Genomic DNA, 22,840 nt, shown 5'->3' with positions numbered 1-22,840 from the left:
TTAATAACGGTAACAACAACGATTCTGTGTAATCTTATTATATCTCTGGTGTAACTTCACTTATAATATATAGTTTCAAATCAAACCGCTCTCTCACTTGAAGAATGTCTCGCGGCTGAGAGGTCAGAGTTAGATGCATTAGTCGGTGTCACTATCACTTTCGATGACAATCCGGCGTCTTTTGACTGGGACCGGGCTTGGAGGTTTAACGAGATTAATCGTTATGTTTCCACCAGTAATGTTGCCAGCAAACATAGTGTTGACACCACCAGAAACATGTATTATTTGAGACCGCTGACTGTGTTTTCTACTGTCGATTTGGACATTACGCGAGGGGCCGCTCTGCATGACGGGAGTTTCACCAACAAGCTGGGATGTCATAGTGTGGGATGGAGTGTTTCGTGAAATGATGTTGGATATTTGCTTGTGCTGGTCAGTATTGATATGACAGTAATTGTTCACAGAATGGATGTTTTTGTGGCCAGTTATCTGCATTATTTGATTTGGCGGAACATTATTGTCATTCAACTTTTGCACAAGGTGTTTGCGCGCAGAGTGATTTGTGAGTCGTTTCGATGTTTGGAGACTGGCGGCATCACACATGTTTTTCATGAGAGAGGAAAGTTTGTTTTTCCCAATACGATAGCGGATAAACCACTGATCGCCAGGTTTAGGCATACCTAAAGTGTGTGTGCCGATGTAAAAGGGATCGTCATCTCGACAGAAGTCGAGTGGACGCGTGGAGGCATACAACTTATACACCTGCACAGGGCACCGAGAGGGATCAGCAACATTAGCCCACATTTTGGGCCTAACGTCGCGACAATCACGAGGATTCTCACCGGACCTATTCTTTTCTTGTCTCATGGACAGTTCAAGATATTCGTGATCGTCTCCATCAACATGCAATGTGATGTCCCCCCAACACATGTTGTAGTGATCACTGACACCTCTTAACCCGAAATGGATTGTGTTGTAGAGCCATAGACAGTTTATTATGCTCATTGGATTACTGATTCCAATGGATCCGGACTGCCACAGGGACTCGATCTCTTCATCACCAATCGGGTCGGCTCTCCTTGGTAAGTTGCCACGCCCTTCTTTCTTTAGTTCAATTTTTCTCCCCTTTAATACTTCCCGTGATCGTGAAAATTCTAAAGATGACGTGAGTGAATAGCCATACCCCCTTCGTTTTAGTGATCTCTCGATGCTGCTCTGAAAACCCGTGAGACTGTTTGGTTCATAATTTTCCCCATTTGTTTTTCGAACACTAATGAAAAACTTGCAGAGAAGTGTGTCTAGTTCGTTTGGGGGGATTTCGTGCATTTGGCGAAATTCATTTTGTACTTTTAGAAAGTTATCGAACAGTTTCAAGTCGTACAAAGTTTTCTTGGCTGTGTTTTTGTTTTGATTGTCTAGGATCACACCATCGATCATGCCGTCCTCAACAGCCACAAATCTTCCTTGGGCATCTTTCGGCTTTGTGTTCGTCGTCTGCTTCGCCGTGCTCGACGATGGCGTTTCGATGATGAAACTTTGGCCACAGGGAAGTTTTGATAATCTACCTTCATCACAGTCAAATTCAAATTCAGTACCATCAACCTGTAACCTGTAATATCCATTTGTCAACACGGATATCACTGTAGCACTTCCCCTTTGATCTATTAAAACATTGTCTCCAACATCAAAGGTATCCATGTTTTTTGTAAACACCTACTCACGTGCACCGGCGAAAAAAGTCCCACTTCCGGCTATCTAATTTGCATATCTAATCTGCATACTTATGTCATTGGGGTATGGCATACATGTTTTTATGTCATAAGCTTATGTCATGGATAAATGCTTTAGTTAAATGATAAATAACCATTCATAACATAAAAGTTATACATTAATACAACTCCTAAAACAGCCTTACAGGCTAAGATTGAAACAAAAGTACGCCTGTATGAATTAATAATTATACAATTGTTTTTATCCTCAATACTTATAGTGAGTATATATTATAAGACCTACATTGAAGCATTGTCAGGGGATGGTGTCGTACCCCTATTTATATTACTAATAAAATATGATGCCTGGCACCACATACTATTTATTTGCACAAATGGCAAACGAACAGACTATGAATTAGAAAAACTGACATAATCTGCCGGGCAAAAGAGTGTATAAAATTAGATTTCACCGAAAAATTACAAAATTATAAAAAAATAGACGCCGAAACACTGCAAATTTTAGGTTCAAACACAGCCATGATACCCGTATCAAATACAACACCATCGAAAAACCATTTCTGGTTAGTTTAATGTTTAGCCACCATGTTTAGCCACCATTAAACATGGGTGTATACTTTCTTTTGCCCGGCAGTGTATTTAATTTGCATCCGTATGATGTTTTTGACATAGTTTCTAAATGCAGCGACACTGCTTTAAAACATGCTCTTTCTCACATTTCAGCTGTGCCCAGCACATGCTCATGCCAGATTATTTATGGAAGTTCAACAGATCCTGATTGCACGTAGGTGTTACATGATAAAACGAGAAGATAAAACAATTTTTATATACATCAAATTTTGGAAGAGGCGATTATGGCGATAACAGATGTGTATGTTTGTTGTTTAACACCGCACTCAGCAATATTGCAGCTATTTGACGGCGGTCTGTAAATAATCGAGTCTGGACCAGACAATCAAGTGATAGATATCATGAGCATCGATCCACGCATTTTGGATACGATGACATGCATCAACCAAGTCAGCGAGCCTGACCACCCGATCCCATAAGTTGCTAAGACCTGTTCTACTCCGGATCTTCACTGGTCAGATATGTAATATGTATAGCGATGCCTTTTGTGTGCTGAAACACGGTATACTGTTTGAAATGTTAGATTAATAAGTACAGTTTTCATCATTTAAGAATATTCTGGTTTGCTCTTATGGAGGCATAAACGTAAAAGCAGGTATGCACACGGTGGAAGTCCATAAACACAATCCATATTGAAGACAATACTCCAAAGCAGTCTATGTTGCTATGGTTACGCAGGAAGAAGTTTCAGCTGATTGGATGTCTACAAACGACAGCGGATGATGGATGTAGGGGGCACACCACCGTACAGACGCGAACCGCCCTGGCTACAAGTGTTGAGGACGCTGCCGCCTGTGGTACGACACTTTGTATCTTCTACTACAGTCTACTAAATATTACATAGTATTTAGTTTTGCGTTCGTCGCTACCCGAGTCCAATTCCTACGAGATGACACCATTTCCGTTAAATGATGAGAACAAAGAATACGTAGTTTATTGAGTATATGCTGTGTTTGTCGAATCATTCTCCTTCAGTTACACAAAGTACCTAATATTTGCGATGTTCGGATAAACTCCAGGTGGTCGAAAGCGTAAGTTGTGAAAACTCGTCTTGCAGTGCTGCTCACGGTCGCTCTCAAGATCCGATTATTGTGGGTTCGTCCCTATTGGGGTTCTCGATTGATATGTTGTGACGAACATTGCACCAAGAGCGTCTATTACTTTGGTGAAACCCACATGCACGAGTATCATCATTAGCAAGAAGAATCGCGGATCCTTGAACTGTTACAGGAAACAATTCTTCTCAGTTCCCCACTCATATACAATTTAACAAATGATTTTGCCATCCTGCCATATGTGTACAGTTACTACAAACCTAGTGCTTTTATATATATTTAAATGTCCTGAACTACGATCATTTGGGAAGGAATGTAATTTAGTATGCATTGTGTGTCTTCTTGCAGCTAAAACCGCCGCATGCACGTGTCAAATCAATTATGCCAAGGCTGATGTGACTGGAGCCAACAGGTGCAGGTAAGTTGTATTTTTTAGGAATCCAGAAGATGATGTCTACACAGTAGACTGAGATTCACTGTATTGATTGCATGATGGGCCTCAGTCATGATTGCATGATGTAGGCCATGAACACAGGTGTGTAAGGTGAGAAGCACATTTTCAAAATGTTTCAAAATTCGTTATATCTGTGTTTTGAGAGAGTGAGTTGTGTTTAACGCCGCTTTTAACAGTATTTCAATAATATCGCGGCGTGTCAGCTTAATGTTTGAGGAAAGCCCGAAGTGATGCAGGTCTCAGGCGTTTACCACTTCGGTGAAACACACGAGCACGGGTGTGGTGCTGACAAACCTAGAAACATAATCGGGGCGAACCGGGACTCGAACCCACAATCATAGGTTTCTGGCCTGCCCAAGGGACGCAACTCTGCGAATTGCGGCGCCTTAGACGACGTGCCCCCATCTGTGTTTTGGGTCCTCTAAAATAATTTTTCCCATGTTATATACTTGTGGAAGAATACTTCAAACACATCAATCTATTTCATGTTAAGTTCATGTTTAAAATATACGGCTAAATGAAAACTTTACAACAATATAGTTGTGTAAAATATATAGCGCGTGCTTGCCTTTTTATCACAATGGGAAGTCGTGTTGCCTCAGAGATGAATATTACCAAAAAGTAGCAGAATGTGGAATTCATCCTCCAATTCAAACTTGTGTATGTATGTATTACATTGAAAATGACAACTTTACAAAACGTCTTCTCGTTTTCTTGGTGAGCCAAATATCTTTTTAATTCATTCAGATCAGTGGGTACAAGTGGGTCACATTTACAATATTACATAGTTTGACAAAAGGGTGGGTGTTCATATGAGTAACATGGGCATGTTCGTTGTGGCTGCGTGTATGTTGGACACAGTTAGTTTAAACTCGTAAACAACAATAGTGGCATTGTTCAGGCAACTCTTCCATTAAAATCCGAACTTCCATAACTTGTTGAAACTAAAATTTGAGGTTTGACCGCTCTAAAGAACATCGTTCACGCGCCATATTTATATTGACATTTTCATTTTTTTTCATGGCAGTATGACTTGTGTGCTCACTCCTCGATAGTGTACAAATGTGCTTAACTCATTAATGATCAGGACAAGGTCATACCAAATGTACTTCATACACTGGTGATGATATATTAGGAAACGGGTTTAATGATAACACTCTGACCATACACAATGGAATATGTTACCTTCCAGCGAACAGAAGAAGCTTGCTGTATGTTTTGGAGCAACAACAACCGATGGCTGCAATGGAGGCAATGCTCACACCCTAGCTGCCACAGCGGTGGGGGTCATTAATGGCATATCTAGCTGTGCTCCTGGTAAGTAGTCAACAGCATATCTTTTTTTTGTAAATGATATCTCAAATCAAGGATGCCAATCTCCACACTTAAATCACTTCATATCCTTGCAGCTGCCATGGAGACGTGTAAATGTGAACTGGAGTTTGCTGTTGCAGACAGGAGTACCAGCGCTGGCATGTGCAGGTGAGGGTGGGGATGTGGGTGTGGGTGTGGGTGTGGGTGTGGGTGTGGGTGGGCAGTCGTGAGAATGTGGGTCGGGGATGGGCGTCGGTGTGTATGGGGTTGGGGATGTGGTTGGCTGGTTTTGAGTGTGCGGATGTTGATGTGGGTGTGGATGTGGGTTTGGGCAGTCGTGAGAATGTGGGTCGGGGATGGGCCGTGGTGTATATGGGGTTAGGGATGGGGTTGGATGGTGGTGAGGGTGTGGCAAGGGGGTGGGTGATGGGATGGGCGTTTGTGAAGGTTTGACTGATGGTGTTGCTGAAGGTGTGAGTGACGGTGGTGGTGGTGTAGATATAGTGACAGTTTGCTGTCACAATGGTCGACATGAATTTAACTAAACTGCCGGGCAAAAGAAAATATACATACATGTTTGATGGTGGCTAAAAATGAACAATAAATGGTTATTTGTTTCGGGTGGGGTGGGGTGTGGATGTTGGTTTTGGTAGGGATGGGTATCTGCCCAAACATTTCTTTTGTTCTATCATAAGTGATAACTGCTTAGAATATTTGCTTATCATGAAACTCGAGAACTTCAGTCCACCAGCTGACTCATCGACCCAGTTCGAGTCAATATCAAACGTCATTTCCCTTTAGCGTCTAATTTAAAGTCAGTGAATTTGGCGCGGAAGTTAACAACTGAGACAAGCGCAATATAACTCACAAAAAGGTTCCTATTTTTCTATTTTAGAATATTTTACCAAATTTTTCAATTCTAAAAATACTTGTCTGAGAAAAAGTGAGATTCTCTTACGAGAGGTCAGCTGTCATTGTGTACCTGTATTTGTTTCAGTGCGGCTAAGAATCTCCTGCATTGTCTGACGTTTACCACTGATGCTGGATGTACCCAAACTAGAACTGCCGTAGCTAATGCTGCAAAGGCTGCTATCGCTGCCCTTGAAAGTGCTTCCTCAGGATCTTGTCGTATGAAACATTCCCATAACTCTTCACTTAGACAGTCATCAATGTCATCTTAACTGCACCTCAACTACAAGCAATAAATTCAGGGGAAGATCGATGCTGACGGTGTATATCACTGGGTTTTCTGGTCCAGAATCTGTTATTTACAGACCACCGTCATATAGCCGGAATATTGCTGAATGTGGCGTTAAACAACAAACCAATTCAGGCGCATGTGTGGCCCAGTCGCATAATGGACCTGGAATCTCTGTGCAGAGTTGCGTCCCTTAGACGTGCCAGAAACCTATGATCATGGGCTCGAATCCCAGATTCGCCCATATTATGTTTCTAGGTTTGTCAGCACCATACTCGTTGATTCATCGAACTGGTCAACAAACCTGCATCACCTCGGATGTTCCTTCTGAATCCATCTGTCAGCCGAAATAATGTTCTGAACGGGCTAAAGCCAAACTCACCGATTTACTGCCATAAGCACCCGTAGACTGCGATCAAAGAATGCAATTCAGTTAATCAGGTAATCATCTAAACGTTCATCGTAGGAAGTCCCATGTGCAAAACTGAGACCGGATAATATGTGTAAACAATTTCCGTTAGATTGAACTGGACTTGGTGTTGGTAACCGACTATCCCATTACTTGATTCATGTCATTTAGAACGTGGTTGTGTCGGGGAACTGACATTTCATGGGTATGTCAATCTGGCAGTTAAATATTTACCTGGAGTATTTGTGTGTGTGTGTGGGGGAACTCAACATCTTTTTACAAAATGGGGGTCCCCAAAAATGTAAAAAAATAAATAGCGCATAGATATGGAGTTCTTCAACTGAAGCGAATCTGCTAGCATAAGATTGTAATGCATTGGACAGTATATTGTATTTTTGAATTACCTACAGTAATTAAATTTAAGTGGTACTAAATTATGAACTAGTAACACTCATTCCTTAACAGTCATACACATTTTCTGCGTTCCAGTTGATGCACTGTGAATTTTTTATGCGTATAGGATGCAGGGTTCCACGATTATCCCCATAATCTGTATGTTGAAGAAGGCGAGAAACCTTGTTACGTCAACTTCCCGAGGCAAGTATGTCCACTAGCCTATATCAAAGCCTAAACTAGACTTTGAAATAGGCGTTTGGACACTCTTGCCTCAGGAAGACTTTAGGGATTATTCATCATTACTATGGTTCAAATACAAGCACGTAGTATCGTGACGACTGTGAAATGTAACAACGTCTGGAGTACCAACCGTATCTTCTTTTCAGCTTTAACATCGAGCTGTACATGTCAACAGACGTTTGTGACGGCCACCCCCTTCAGCAGCGAAAGCGAGAGATGCTTGTAAGTAACTCCTTAAACTTGTAGGAACCGTATTCCGAAAAGCCAGTGACCTCAATTATCATTGTCTTTGGTGCATCTTTGATCTCATATGGTACCAGGGGTACAGGGGACATCCCGTAGGCGTGCCAGAAACTTATGATTGTGGGTTCGAATCCTGGTTCACCCTGATCATATTTCTAGGTTTCTCACCACAATACCCCTGCTGGTAGGTTTCACTAAAACTTTAAACGACCAAGAGCTGCTTCCCTGTATAAACTGATATACTGTTCAAAAATATGTGAGTTACGATCACCTTAGCGCTAAGATCGCTCTGTACAACGGCACCCAGATAATATACTTCTTATATCACTGAGTTTAATGAAGATCGGGTGATTACAATGTGTGTTGCTGATTGCGGGTGTGGATCGTGGCTCATTTAACCCTCCATAGATTTTGAATTTAGACTTTATGTGATCTGTTTAGCCCTGTTGTAACATAGCTGTAGTCGTGCTTTAATGACGTAAACAGCGATCACTCTTGTAGTCGTAAGAGTGTAGTAAAGAATAATTCGGGTCAATGTTTACGTTGTCATTTTAAAAAAAAAATATAATACATGTATGCTTATTCTGATTGGTTGAGAAACCATTTTAAGGTGTATGGATAATTTCATTCACCAAAAGTATTTGTTCTGCCTCAATATAGAGCAAAACGAAGTAACAGACAGAGCGACCTGCATAACGTATTCAGTATACATACTATTTTAGTTTGTACACTGTCGTTGCAATGTTGATAACAATACATGGTTTTAGATTTGCGGGCGTTATTGATATTTTTAATGCGCGGAATGTTTAACGTTTGAAGTTTGCTTCCGATTCGTATGATAATGATGAACTGTGTGACATTTCCCAGGGAGTACAAGACGCTGGCTGTTTGTCTGGGGAACAACAACGATGCGGCATGTGATGGTTCCACAAGCAAGAATGCCCTTGTGACGTCGGTTGAAGCTAAAGCTAAAGAAATCCTCAGCTGCAAAACAGGTATTTGTCGAGTGTCAAGTGTCCAATGTCGAGTATCGAGTGTTGAGTGTTGAGTGTCGATTGTCGAGTGTCAAGTGTCGAATGTCGAGTGTCAAGTGTCGATTGTCGAAAGTCGAGCGTCAAGGGCAAAATATCGATTGTCGAGTGTTGAATGTTGAGTGTCGAATGTCGAGCGTCAAGTGTCCAATGTCCAATGTCCAGTGTCGAGTGTCAAGTGTCGAGTGTCGAATGTCGAGTGTCTAGTGTCGAGGGTCATGTGTCGAATGTTGAATGTCGAGTGTCAGCTGTCGATGTCGAATGTCGAATATTGATTGTTGAATGTCAAGTGTCGAATGTCGATTGTCGAATGCCGAGTGTCGAATGTCGAGTGTCGAATGTGTGTTTAATGGAAACCAATAGTAAAAAGCGGGTACCAAAATGGTGGTTGGCGGACACTAAGTATAGATGGTTGATTTGCAGGTACCATTTATATGCCAATCTTTTGCTTAACGTAATACATGCTATTACATGCTAATTGATATCAGTTGATCCAAGTGTGTGTGTACATGTATAACCATGTGTACGATATAAATGATATCGATGCCTATTCTCTAGGGCTCAGCGCATCTACCTGTCAGTGTGAAATCAACTACGCCAAAACTGATACCAGTGACAATCCCAAGAAGTGCAGGTATGTTTTCCCACATTCATAAAATATATCAAGTTTATTATATAAGTATTTATGTCATACCTCATTAAAGTTATTGTACCTGAATTCTGACAATTTTGACATACATCAAACATTTATAGACACGCATGTAATAACCCATTCACTTATGCTACCCACTCCTTCGTGACGTCAGAGAAGATTTGTTTGTCTGTGTTTGTTGTTTATCTCAGCACTGACATTATTCCACGTATATGATAGCGGTCTGTAAATAATAATGATCGACCAGGCAATCCAGTGATTGACATCATGCTGATCGATCTGTCCCTGAAGTAATTGCTTCCATTGTCCATCATATTTTACATTTCAGTATCATACATAGAATGTGCATGGATTTATTGTGACATTATTGGCATGTTTGTAGCATGTTTTATAAATTTAGGGTTTAATAGGGTTTCATAAAATACCTTGCTTCCCTATTTATTGTTTATTTTTGATACATTATATGGCAGTACAGGTCTTTGGCAAACTTTGGCACAATGTATTATTGTGTTATTCTGTAAATACCTGACTATTGATAGTTTTACTCCTCCTCGGGTCAAACAGTCTGTATTCAAACTGTATTTTTGTACAAATTCATCAAAATCATGTGTCATGAATGAAGTCATTTATATAGTCTATATCCTTTTGTATATTATGTTGCCATTGGGATGATATGCATCAACCAAGTCAGCGAGCCTGACAACCCGGTCCCGTTCGTCGAATTAATCGAAGAAATATTGAGTATGACAGCATAATCTATTCTGACGTCACTAAAATATTGTCAACAATGCTGTATGTGTTGACGGATCAGAAATGAAAATTTTGATAAAACGTAATTGCATATGTCCACGCATATTGAAACATGAAACTAACACACGTTAAGGGTATATATATTCATTCTTCACCAGCGCCTACAACACAATGCTGACCTGCATGTTCAGCTCTATCGGTGCCTCTTGTATTGGAACGGCAAAGACCACGTTCGTGACGACAACCGATGATGCTGTGAAATCAGGAGCACTGAGCTGTCCAGGTATAAACAAAACGACACCATCCTACTCCACGAGGAACATCGTGTTCCTCAATCTCTAGTTTTAACTCTGTCAAATCCATAGTATGAACCTCCTCCCTTCTACCACAAATGTACGTAAGACATACACGTCATAAATGTTGATTTTGAGGTGTAAGTTTTATTGTATAAGGGGGGTAATATTTAAACAATCGATCAAGACGGTAGCACGAACACTCTTCACAGAATTAATCATGCGGCTCTATTCTTTCCAGCTCAAACAGGAGAATGTACCTGTACTGTGGCATACGCCAAAATAGACATGGGCGCCGCCACTAACGCTGACAAATGCAGGTAACGCTGATTCTATTACTCCAAGATATACATTAGCGCCACCAATAACGCTGACAAATGCAGGTAACGCTGATTCTATTACTCCAAGATATGCATTAGCGCCATCAATAACGCTGATAAATGCAGGTTACACTGATTCTATTACTCCAAGATATGCATTAGCGCCATCAATAAGGCTGACAAATGGAGGTAAGGCTGATTCTATTACTCAAAGATATGCATTAGCGCCATCAATAACGCTGACAAATGCAGGTAACGCTGCTCCGTAACTCCCAAGATATGCATTAGCGCCATCAATAACGCTGACAAATGGAGGTAATGCTGCTCCGTAACTCCAAGATATGCATTAGCTCCATCAATAACGCTGACAAATGGAGGTAACGCTGCTCCGTAACTCCAAGATATGCATTAGCCATCAATAACGCTGACAAATGGAGGAAACGCTGATCCGTTACGACAAGATATACATTAGCGCTATGAGTAACGTTGCCAAATGCAGGTAACACTGATTCTGTTACCCCAACAACACAGATCAAGCCATTTGTTCATTTGTCCAGTGCTGCGCAAGACCTACTGGGATGTATGACTGGAAAGACGGGTACTGGTTGTGACGGAACGCAGGCAGCTGCAACCATCCTGGCCACAGCTGAGAACGACATTGCACAAACCGTTGCAGATGGATACAGCTGCGGTGAGTACGATGTTGAAATGTGTTTGTTGTTTTTGTGTTTGTTTTACGCTGCACTCTGCAATATCCCAGCATTGTGACGGAGACATGTAAATATTCGACCAGAGAAAACCAGTGATTGATATTATGAGCAGCGTAATGCATCATGCTAATCAAGTCACCGAGCCTGACCACCTCATCCATTAAGTCGCCTCTTACAATCAGCATATAAATTGATGAGACTAGGCATGAAATGTGAGAGCCCATTGAATAATGCCGCATTTAACGCATAAATTTGTTTCATTTTCTGTTTATTTGAAAAATTCCGAATATCAGCGGGAACGTATGTTGGTAATGTTATTGACTTGTAATATGTCCTATACATCTTAACTAGTCTGTATCTTGCTAACAATATTTCAAACTGTGTTCACAGTAATAACACGTTGTCACGTCCTGGTTCGGTTTCTTTCACTAGATTGTTTTTAAAAACCTTGACGTAGCGTTACAAGAGATGCCGAACAGTCGCGCCCTATTGTCCGCGGAAGATAACACTTTGTTTTGGTATATATTTGAAGGGTTCACGTGAACGTTATTTTGTAAATTTCAATTTTCAGAATTAATCATGCGATGCATATTTGTCCGTCCTGTTATAGGTATCAATACAGACCACAAACACTTTGTTTTGGGGGCACGTCTTTTAACAGCTGGCTAGAGTGTGGGAGTAATAAGCTGTCAGTTTTACTGACGCTAACTCCACGATATGTAACATTTGGGACCTTAGTCTCAGTCAATCAACCCTTTCACAATGGACAGTTCGATAGATAAAATGAAGAAAAAAGCTTCTTTCATAAACACCAAACTAGTCCAAGGGGTGTGACTCAAATGAATAGGATCAACAGTGGTTCAGTGGTCTGAGGCGTCGTATTTGCGTCTCTTAGTCGTGTCAGAAACCTATGATTCTAGGTTCGAATTCCAAATTCACCATAATAATGTTTCTATACTGAACAACCAAAGTTCCTGTGACATTGAATAAGATTTAATGCAAAGTTATGTTTTTTTACAAAATCTGAAACAATTTCGGTTTGCAACAGATAAAAGACTCCTGTAAGTGTTCAAATGGTTTAATTTGCCATACTGACTTCAGAAAATGCGTGATTTCATTAAAAAACCCATGAACATGCCAAAATGTCAATTTACAAATCAATAGCATGTGTGTCCACCTCTGGTTGCGGTGCAAGCAACACATCTTCGTCTCATGGAATGGAACAGGCGTCGCCCAAAGTCCTGTGGGATATCTGTCAATATCTGCTGGAGCAGATACGTTCCTGGAGTGTCTTAGGAACACCTTGTTGACGTCGAAGGCACCGATCAATCTCATCCCACATGAGCTCGATTGGGAGCGAGCCGGCCAGGGGATGACATTTACGTTGTTTTGTTGAAGAGAGTCCTGAACAAGTCGAGCAATATGAGGCCGGGCGTTGTCATGTTGAAAGGTAATGCCTGGGCCATGACGACGCAAAAACGGTAGAACAACAGGGACGATGATCTCGTCGCGGTAGCGCTGTCCATTGAGATTTCCCTCTACCACTATCAAACGGGTCCTCTGTCTTGCTGTAATCCCACCCCATACCATAACGCTGCCGCCCCCGAACCGGTCTTCTTCAATGACACAATGATTGAAGTAACATTCGCCTCGACGTCGGTACAGTGGAATCCGTCCATCGCTGTGGCTGAGGTGAAAACGAAACTCGTCAGTGAATAGAACTTGTCCCAACGGCATGGCCGTCCAGCGTAGTCGCTGTCTGCACCACTGTAGACGTGCTTGACGGTGGTTTCCTGTCAAAATGGGACGTCTGGTGGGTCTTCTGGTGACAATCCCTGCACAGCTGAGGCGGCGACGATATTTGTCGAAAGCCAGGGATGCTTCTTGCAGTCACTTTTTCTGACTGGAATCGATTTCGTAGGTATGTTGTTCGAATACAGTTGTCTTGTCGATTATTGGTTACGCGTGGCCTATCACTCCGAGGTTGGTCTCTGACTGCATTCGTCTGTAGCCAACGTTGCCATAAACACCAAATGGTGTTTCTCTCGACGTTAAATTGTCTTGCAACATCACGTTGACTCGGTCCTGCTTCAAGCATACCAATGGCTCGCAGACGCTCATTTTCGGACAGGCGGGGCATTTTGTAATGTTGAATAATTGCGTAATTTTGTTGTTTTTCTGAGTGGCTGTTGTCAGCACGATGCTAAACAATGCATATGGAATCCGCACATTCTTGGGTAGTGGAATGCATGGGGCTTGCATAAAAGTCAACTTTTGCATGGAATGTATGCTTTTCTGTAGCAGTTGCGTTTTTGTAACTTGATTCCATACATGTACTACAATATTGAAAACCAAACTTTACTTTACTACACTAAAATATTGGTGTCCCAGGAACTTTTGTTGTTGAGTATATATATCGTCAGCACCATACCATTGTTCCTAGGTTTCACCAAGCGGAAAAGATCTGCGTCACATCTTTTTTCCTCCCACATCAAGCTGACAGATGTAACTTAAATACTGTTCAAAGCGGCTTTAATACAAACTCAACCCCACACAACTGAAAAGTTTCAAATCGTTGGAGACAAGTTAACTGAAGTGATGTATTTACGTTTCCAGCGCTGAGCGAGAGTTGCAAGTGTGAAGTGACTTTCGGCAAAGCTGACACAACGAATGATGCTGCTTACTGCTCGTAAGTTATATTAGTTGTCATGGTATTTCATACTTGGATCACTATTTCGTCCCAAGGTTGTCCAGCCATTGAGTAACGGAAACAACCAATACTACCCACAAATAAATCATTGTCCCAGCATTGTCCAGCCATTGAGTAACGGAAACAACCAATATCACCCACACTTAAGTCATCGTCACAGCGTTGTCCAGCCATTGAGTAACGGAAACAACCAATATCACCCACACTTAAGTCATCGTCACAGCGTTGTCCAGCCATTGAGTAACGGAAACAACCAATACTGGTCACAGTTAAATCATCGTCCCAGCGTTGTCCAGCCATTGAGTGACGGAAATAATCAATATTACCCACAATTAATTAATCGTCCCATTGTTGTCCAGCCATTGAGTAACGGAAACAACCAGTACTTGTCACAGTTAAATCATCGTCCTAGCGTTGTCCAGCCATTGAGTGACGGAAATAATCAATATTACCCACAATTAATTAATCGTCCCATTGTTGTCCAGCCATTGAGTAACGGAAACAACCAGTACTTGTCACAGTTAAATCATCGTTCTAGCGTTGTCCAGCCATTGAGTAACGGAAACAACCAGTACTGGTCACAGTTACATCATCGTTCTAGCGTTGTCCAGCCATTTAGTAACAGAAATAACCAATACTACCCACAATATAATCATCGTCCCGGCGTTGTCCAGCCAATGATTAACTGAAACAACCAACATTGCCATAATTATAATATAGGATAACAAAGACGTTGGTACTCATTTGCAACAGCAACACACTATTGCTTGGGAAATGTGCTAGCCTCTTGTGGAAACAGTTAAAAAACCATTATTATAACATTTTGATGAACTATTTAGAGATTATGACCTCTTTGAAGACATTATCAGTTCCTCTATCTCAGATACCCCAACACAACAGGTAATTATAAGCGTCCAGGACCTGCGTCACCTCGGGCTTTCCGTGTCATTTAGCTAACAGACCTCCATGTCAGGAAAGACAAGATGGTTTATGAATGAAAACTGCAAAGAAACGCTATAAGAATATTAATCGAAACGTCGCATCATATTAGAATAAAAAAGTTGTCATCTATAAAATATGTTGTCTTTACTGTTACTTACCAACTTCTGTAAATGACAATTAAACAGTTGAGTCCTTCATTTAACGGAAACAAGTTTCAAAGCGTTCCACCCCAAGACAATGTATGATTTCAGGGCTGCCTTGAACTACTTTGCTTGCCTCAGCGTTGCGACGGACGCCGGCTGTTCTGGAACCACCAATGCTGCACTTACGACAGCTTCCTTGGCAAAGATCACTACCATAAATGGCTGTGGTAGGTTTTATTTTGAAAGCGGAATCTCGTTATTAATAGATGGCCGACTTAATTTCATTTGGTTTTAACCATAAGGCATGCAAGTGTTTCAACTGAAAAAAAATAGTGTGGGAATTTTAGAGATCATAATAGTGACAGCGAAACATCTCACCTTTTTCTCTGAAAATGAACATCTCTGTCGTCGGAAGAAATACGGAAAACTTGAAAGCTCTGCAGCACCGCCAGCTGCTTGATATTTGTCATTACGAATTAATTCCCAAAGCGAATAATGTAAGGCGTCAGCAACCTGCATTCGTTCAGGATAACTAGTACAGGTCCGTCCAAATCATGTAAGTTTGTAAATGTACTAAAAGTTAAATGCCGTATAGGAAATCGGGGAAAATTGCTGCAATTTGTGAACAGTGACATGTCCATGAATTTGTTAGACAGGTCCGGACAGAATGCATGTAATGTTTTCATAAGTATGTGTGTGTGTGTGTATGCATGTGTGTGTGCGTTTATTTATGTGTGTGTGTATGTACATATGTGTGTAGATATATGCCTGTACGCCCTAGTTTATATGTGAGGGCAAAAGAGGGTAATTTTTCAGTTTGCTCAACAGATCATGAAATGTAAGTTAAGAATGATTTTGTTTATCATTTAACAGTAGTATGTTGTTTACTTACACATTGTAATATAAGATATGCACTTGCTAACAGTTATTCACACAGTTTATACGTGTATACAGATTCACATAGTTTTAATCTGCCATAACTAATGTCTTATATATATGACCAATATTTATGATATATTATCGTCTCATGTTTGCTGCACCGGTAGTGACCCAGTCTCAAATAAGGCCATGTTTTGCATATAGACGAGTTAACAAATGCTTGTTAACGGGAAAGGTGCCAAACCCTGGTTTGAATATGTTTATTCGTTGAAGGAAGGTCACTGACCCATAGATAACGATGTATTAAATACATGCAATAATACAACAGCATGATATTTTGCAATAATCACCGAAATATGCATCAGACAATCAAAAGATAATTAAATCCTAACATGACAGATAGTCACATCAACTGCTTGGCACAAGAAAGTATAAACTTGAAAATTGGATTTGACCAAAACATAACAAACATTATAAAACGTAAATGGGCAGAAAACAGTCGCCGAAAGACTGCAAACGAAAGGTTCAAAACACAGCTACAACTATGTTACCCGTATCAAATGCATCACCATAGAATAACCATTTCTTGTTTGTTTCATTTTTAGCCACCAACAAACATGGGTGCATACTTTCCTTTGCCCGGCAGTTTAGTTTACTTAGCTGTGAATATTTCATATCTACTTTATGATATTAGCCCTAATTATAATGGTTCGAGGTGTGTACATATCAACCGTATAAACTTCTCTTTATGTCTTACATAAAGGATATAACGTTGCATTACATAAAGGATATAACGTTGCATTACATAAAGGATATAACGTTGCATTACATGAAGGATATAACGTTGCATTACATAAAGGATATAACGTTGCATTACATGAAGGATATAACGTTGCATTACATAAAGGATATAACGTTGCATTACATAAAGGATATAATGTCGCATTACATGAAGGATATAACGTTGCATGATTATATATTTTTCTTTTTAAACTCTTTTGTATCCTTCTACATTTTAATTACTAAACCAAAAACGCGCAGAGCTACGGTGATGTGCTTACCTCCCAAAATGTTAAAATATATATTCAAAGCTTTCTCCACAGTTAATAGTAAAACGTATCAACACATTACTAATGTTGGGATGTTTATGACAATGATCATATCCTGGGATTGATCACACAATCGTCCTTCAGATAACAGTTCAAGTTTTAAATTGTCTCTAAAAATATTTTAAATATGAAATTCATTGAAAATAATATTGCAATATATTGCTATTTTACCATAATTACCAAGTATATATTCACCATGTGACCTCAGTACACATGGTATGTTGTATAGTTGTATTCAGTACGTCATGTCTTCCATATATGCTACTTTCCATCCCTCAGCGCTGCCTGACACGTGTCAGTGTCAACAGACGTACACCACTGACGTCGCCGCTAATTCAACTCAAGACTGCAGGTACGTCTTCAACCCTACATGCAACATGACCTAGGTTTTATCTGTTTTTAGCAATAGTCCAGCTTTATCAGGACGGATGATGGCTTCACACATTGTACCCAAGAGTGGCACCGAACTCGTGCTTTCAGCATACGTGTGAACACTTTAACCACTAGGCCCCCATTTTTTTAACCAGGGGGATGTGGGTTTACCCCTCGCGAGTTCATCAAATATGAGTTGATTACATCAGGGAGGATTGTAGACATCCTGTCTCACATACTTCCATGGCAGTCTAGGGTCACTGGTCGCAGTACCTTTGATCGTCGGTTCGAATCCGTTTCGGCTCAATATTTGTCTAGGCTTGTCGGTACTATATCCGTGCTCGTTGGTTTAAACAATTGGTAAACGCCTAATTCCTGCATGGCTTTGGGTGATTTTACACCAGGAAGCTTACACGCCGTGATACCACTAACATAATGTTCAAATAAAATAAAAGCGACCAAACCCTTTCCATATTCAAGTTTCTGCTAACGACTCGACTATTTCAACGTTATCAAACTCATACACTCTGATACACTGATAGGCATTGACAATGGCATTGTCGGAATTTACACGATTGTCTAAAAATTCTTAAACTCTTTTGAGATAAACATAATACATGATAATATCATCTGGTCGTGAGGGATAAGAATAGTAATAATTTGTTTACTCTAATCCGGACTGCGGTCTAAAACGGACGGACACGCAAGTCCGCTGTCTTAACCGGACACACAAGTCCGCTTTAGACAGTTTCCATTGTAGTTGTTGCTTTGAAAAAAACTCCTTTCACTAAACCTATCTTCACTGATTCTAGATATACGATGAATGCCCTGTCCTGCCTGTCTGCGACGACATCAAGAAGTTGTGACAATACGCAGACACAGTCAGAGGTTGCCAATGGATTTCAAACAAGGCTGGCCGGCCTAACGTCAGGGTCACCATCCTGCTGTACGTATGGCTCATACAATGTGTTAATATGTTTTGTTAGGACACTTCGAGTTATTCTACACAGCAAATATAAAAAAGACACAAATTTAATTGTGTGACTTTGTCATATACTACTCAAAATTTGATAAGGATCACTAGGTGATATGTGTGTAAGTTACCACAAACATAACAAAAGACATGACTCTGACTCAGAAACGTGTTTAATCATGTTATGAATGAAACTTGTATCAATATTGAATGTTTGAAATCTGCAAACACCAAAAGGCATTTCATTAAAAAATGTTAACAGCAAACAAGAGAAAGAATTACACAGTTATGAGGGATAGTCCATCATGACACTTAGTCGATGAAGTGTCAATATCGAGTATGACCTCCCCTTGCATCAATGACGGCCTGACAACGTCGAGATATGCTGTCAATAAGCACCCGGATGTTCCCAATGGGAAGGTTGTTCCACTCTTCCACGAGGGCATGTCCGAGCTCTGCCAAAGTCGTGGGTTGTGCTCTACGGCGTGAAAGGGCAACCTGCAGCATGTTCCAGACATGCTCAATCGGGTTCAAGTCCGGCGAGCGCGCTGGCCAATCCATGCGGACAATTGTCTCCTGCTCAAGGTACTGCTCAACCACCCTGGCGCGATGAGGACGGGCGTTATCATCCATCAGGATGAACTCAGGGCCAACAGCACCAGCGTAGGGTCTGACGTACACATCGAGGATCTCATCCCGGTACCTCACCCCCGTCATTGTTCCTCTCTCCAGGACATGAAGATCTGTCCTTCCATCTCTGTTGATTCCACCCCAGGCCATGATGGAACCACCACCATAACGGTCATGTTCACTGATGTTGGCATCATGGAAACGTTCACGTTGTCGTCGCCACACCCGCTGCCTCCTGTCTGTAAAGTCCAAACAATACCTGGACTCATCGGTGAACAGAACTGGAACCCAATCGTTCCGTGTCCAAGTGACATGATCTTCAGCCCATTCCAATCGCTCCCGCCGGTGTCGAACAGTCAGGGGGATTCGGACACATGCCCTTCTCAAGTAGAGACCTGCATTGTGAAGACGATTCCGTATCGTCTGAGTGGACACATTCACCCCCGAGGCGTTCAGGAGGTCGTTACGTAGGCTGGTTGCTGTCTAGAAGGGATGACGTCGTGCCTGAAGAGCCACAAAATGATCTTGGCGTTGGGTTGTCGACCTCTGACGACCACCCCCATGTCGGTGTGCTGCTGTACCAAACTTTTGCTGTCGGGACCAGGCCCTGCTTACAACGCTCTGGCTGACGTTTAGTGCATTGGCAACGTCACGTTGTGAATAGCCAGCATCAAGCATTCCAATACATCTGCCCAGTTGTTCTGTCGTCAGGCGACGCCTTACACGTTGAGGGGGCATTGCGTAGATAAACGTAGTGTAAACACTCAGTTGAGTTTACAGTTTCACAATGAATCAGACACCGTTGCCTGATTGGAAATCGTGCAATGGTAGCAAAAGCATGAACTGTGATGTGAAACGCATTTCCCATGGCATGAAATGCACGTGCACGTGTGTTGGAGACGTTTTTGATTTCACTTGAACACAATATTGCCAGTTATGCAGTTATTTTGTTTTTTTATTAAGAAAAATATCTACGATCCTTATCAAATTTTGAGTAGTATATGATGATTAAGACTGAATTCCCAATATATTTAAAGGTGAAAACTAAGTGTAGTAACGGACCGGCCATTTGATAGTCTTGGGGGCCCGGCCATTTGATAGTCTAGAGGGCCCGGCCATTTGATAGTCTTGAGGGCCCGGCCATTTGATAGTCTTGGGGGCCCGGCCATTTGATAGTCTAGAGGGACCGGCCATTTGATAGTCTTGGGGGACCGGCCTTTTGATAGTCTTGGGGGCCCGGCCATTTGATAGTCTTGGGGGCCCGGCCATTTGATAGTCTTGAGGGCCCGGCCATTTGATAGTCTTGGGGGCCCGGCCATTTGATAGTCTAGAGGGAGCGGCCATTTGATAGTCTTGGGGGACCGGCCATTTGATAGTCTTGGGGGACCGGCCATTTGATAGTCTTGAGGGCCCGGCCATTTGATAGTCTAGAGGGACCGGCCATTTGATAGTCTTGGGGGCCCGGCCATTTGATAGTCTAGAGGGACCGGCCATTTGATAGTCTTGGGGGACCGGCCTTTTGATAGTCTTGGGGGCCCGGCCATTTGATAGTATTGGGGGCCCGGCCATTTGATAGTCTTGGGGGACCGGCCATTTGATAGTCTTGGGGGCCCGGCCATTTGATAGTCTTGGGGGCCCGGCCATTTGATAGTCTTGGGGGACCGGCCATTTGATAGTCTTGGGGGACCGGCCATTTGATAGTCTTGAGGGACCGGCCATTTGATAGTCTTGGGGGACCGGCCATTTGATAGTCTTGAGGGACCGGCCATTTGATAGTCTTGGGGGCCCGGCCATTTGATAGTCTTGGGGGCCCGGCCATTTGATAGTATTGGGGGACCGGCCATTTGATAGTCTTGGGGGCCCGGCCATTTGATAGTCTTGGGGGCAGGGGCTTTGTACGAAGACAAGATATGTCTTCATCTGCATCTGCAGAACCAGATAATTATAATTAATATTTTTTCTTGCACAATGTATTTTTGTGGTAGATACTTTTTTCCACAGTTTAAAAAACAATTATTTTTTAATCATACTCTGGTACCATTACTTTTTGTCAACAAAATCCCAGCACCCAACCTCCACAAAGATGTTGTTGGGGGAGGGTGATGGAGGTAATTGTTATGGGGGCGGGGGTGTTGGAAGGATGGGCGGGGGTGTCAGTCTGGATGAGTCGACTCGGAAAAAGCATGGTGACCAATCTGAAGTCCGCGACACCAGTCTTCACCCCTTTGTGACAAGACAGAACTTGCCATTGGGAGTTATTGCTTCTAAAGCCTCCTCATGATATTAAAGGCAAATAATATGCACGGATAAGTTATTTCCCTTACACAATAAAGCCATTTGGCTGGAGCTTTCAAATACACAATAATAACAGGAAAACATGTAATGTTATTGAGTAATTGATCTACACGTTTACACACGTATTGTTTTTTGTTTGTTTTGTTAGTCCAGACAGAGACCTGCAAGTGCCAGGTTGCGTATGCTACAAGCGACACCACGTCAACAGCCAACAAGTGCACGTACGTACATAGTACAGACCAAAGGAGACAAGTTTCAGCCTAGGGCTAGACATTGAAATTAGCAAACCAAATAAAGATGAGACAAATTCTCTGCGTTCTCCTGGTGTCATCGCTGTTTTCAGTGATCCATTCATATAATTCTCCCTGGTTTGTCTATTTTGTTATGTTTCGTTGGATATTTTTTTCTCTGTCATTGGCGTTTCTTGTATATGGAGTTACATAACATATTTGTATGTTAAAAACTATGTTATGTAACTCTGTTGTACGTGGGCATGCTGCCTTTCACACAATAAAGAATTGAATTGAATATATTCTATGCTACTAGGTTGATACACATAATTCATGTCGAGGTATCAAGCTTGCAAAAATAATGTGTAAGGACTTGAAATCCGCTTGCTGGGACTGTGGATTTGCCTGAGCATAGTTCTACTTTAAGGGTTTTGCAAAACTATACTTTAAAATGTTGTTCTGAATCGTGTTTGTCCGCACATCTGCCTCGTGGTCGATATAAATGTTCACACGGAGAATCCTATGTAGAAAAGGTTAACGACGTTTAAGTGTATTGAGCGCACAAGTAAAATTAAGAGCTGTGGTGTACTATCCGACTTTAATCACATAGCGCTTCTGATAGCATCAGCTAATCGAAACATCTAATAGTATTTTTTTCTTACCTGCTTGTGTGGCTAAAATGAAACTAACAAGAAATAGTTATTCGATGGTGATTTATTTGATACGAGTTCATAGTTGTGTTTTACAAGTTTGCAATGTTTCAGCGATATTTTTTAGCCTTGTAACAGTTTTGATAACTGTCATTTTTTTTGTTCAAATCCAATATCCAAGTGTATACTTACTTTTGCCCGGCACTATACATGTCTCGTTATCATTATCATTGTCCCGTGATGTCCAACGCAGTGCTGCTCTATGGGTTGATTTTCTCACTGCTGTATGTTTCCAGGGCTGGCAGAACGTTCAGCACGTGTCTCAGCAGTATACAGAATGACCAGGATGTAGGCTGTGATGACGTCACCCAGAAACAGTACCTGGTGCAGGGTCACGTCAGCCTCGTTCTACAAGCGTGTAAGTGTACAGAGAAGAACTTCAGCTTTTGGCTCGTGTTAAACAACTATTCGTTTAATCGTAT

At 41.6% G+C, this 22,840-nt stretch overlaps 1 protein-coding gene across 1 annotated transcript in view; it reads left to right on the top strand.

Moving 5' to 3' along the window:
* Positions 1–22,840, top strand: part of LOC139462407 (G surface protein, allelic form 168-like) — a 162,075-nt gene that overhangs the window by 136,437 nt on the left and 2,798 nt on the right. Inside the window, exons 104-121 of the mRNA XM_071244103.1 lie at positions 2,454–2,514; positions 3,039–3,157; positions 3,764–3,833; positions 5,062–5,186; positions 5,279–5,351; positions 6,181–6,311; positions 7,573–7,648; positions 8,537–8,664; positions 9,259–9,334; positions 10,261–10,385; positions 10,637–10,715; positions 11,273–11,406; positions 14,042–14,114; positions 15,329–15,447; positions 17,488–17,560; positions 18,393–18,526; positions 21,627–21,699; positions 22,655–22,776. Coding sequence (XP_071100204.1) covers positions 2,454–2,514; positions 3,039–3,157; positions 3,764–3,833; positions 5,062–5,186; positions 5,279–5,351; positions 6,181–6,311; positions 7,573–7,648; positions 8,537–8,664; positions 9,259–9,334; positions 10,261–10,385; positions 10,637–10,715; positions 11,273–11,406; positions 14,042–14,114; positions 15,329–15,447; positions 17,488–17,560; positions 18,393–18,526; positions 21,627–21,699; positions 22,655–22,776 — 1,791 coding nt within the window. The remainder of the gene's footprint in view (positions 1–2,453; positions 2,515–3,038; positions 3,158–3,763; positions 3,834–5,061; positions 5,187–5,278; positions 5,352–6,180; positions 6,312–7,572; positions 7,649–8,536; positions 8,665–9,258; positions 9,335–10,260; positions 10,386–10,636; positions 10,716–11,272; positions 11,407–14,041; positions 14,115–15,328; positions 15,448–17,487; positions 17,561–18,392; positions 18,527–21,626; positions 21,700–22,654; positions 22,777–22,840) is intronic.

Source organism: Haliotis cracherodii, unplaced genomic scaffold (assembly GCF_022045235.1).
Source record: "Haliotis cracherodii isolate W230 unplaced genomic scaffold, xgHalCrac1.p SCAF_15, whole genome shotgun sequence".
NCBI lineage: Eukaryota > Metazoa > Mollusca > Gastropoda > Lepetellida > Haliotidae > Haliotis > Haliotis cracherodii.
Note: the sequence above shows the minus strand (reverse complement) of the source record. Positions and strands in the feature narration are given on the sequence as shown.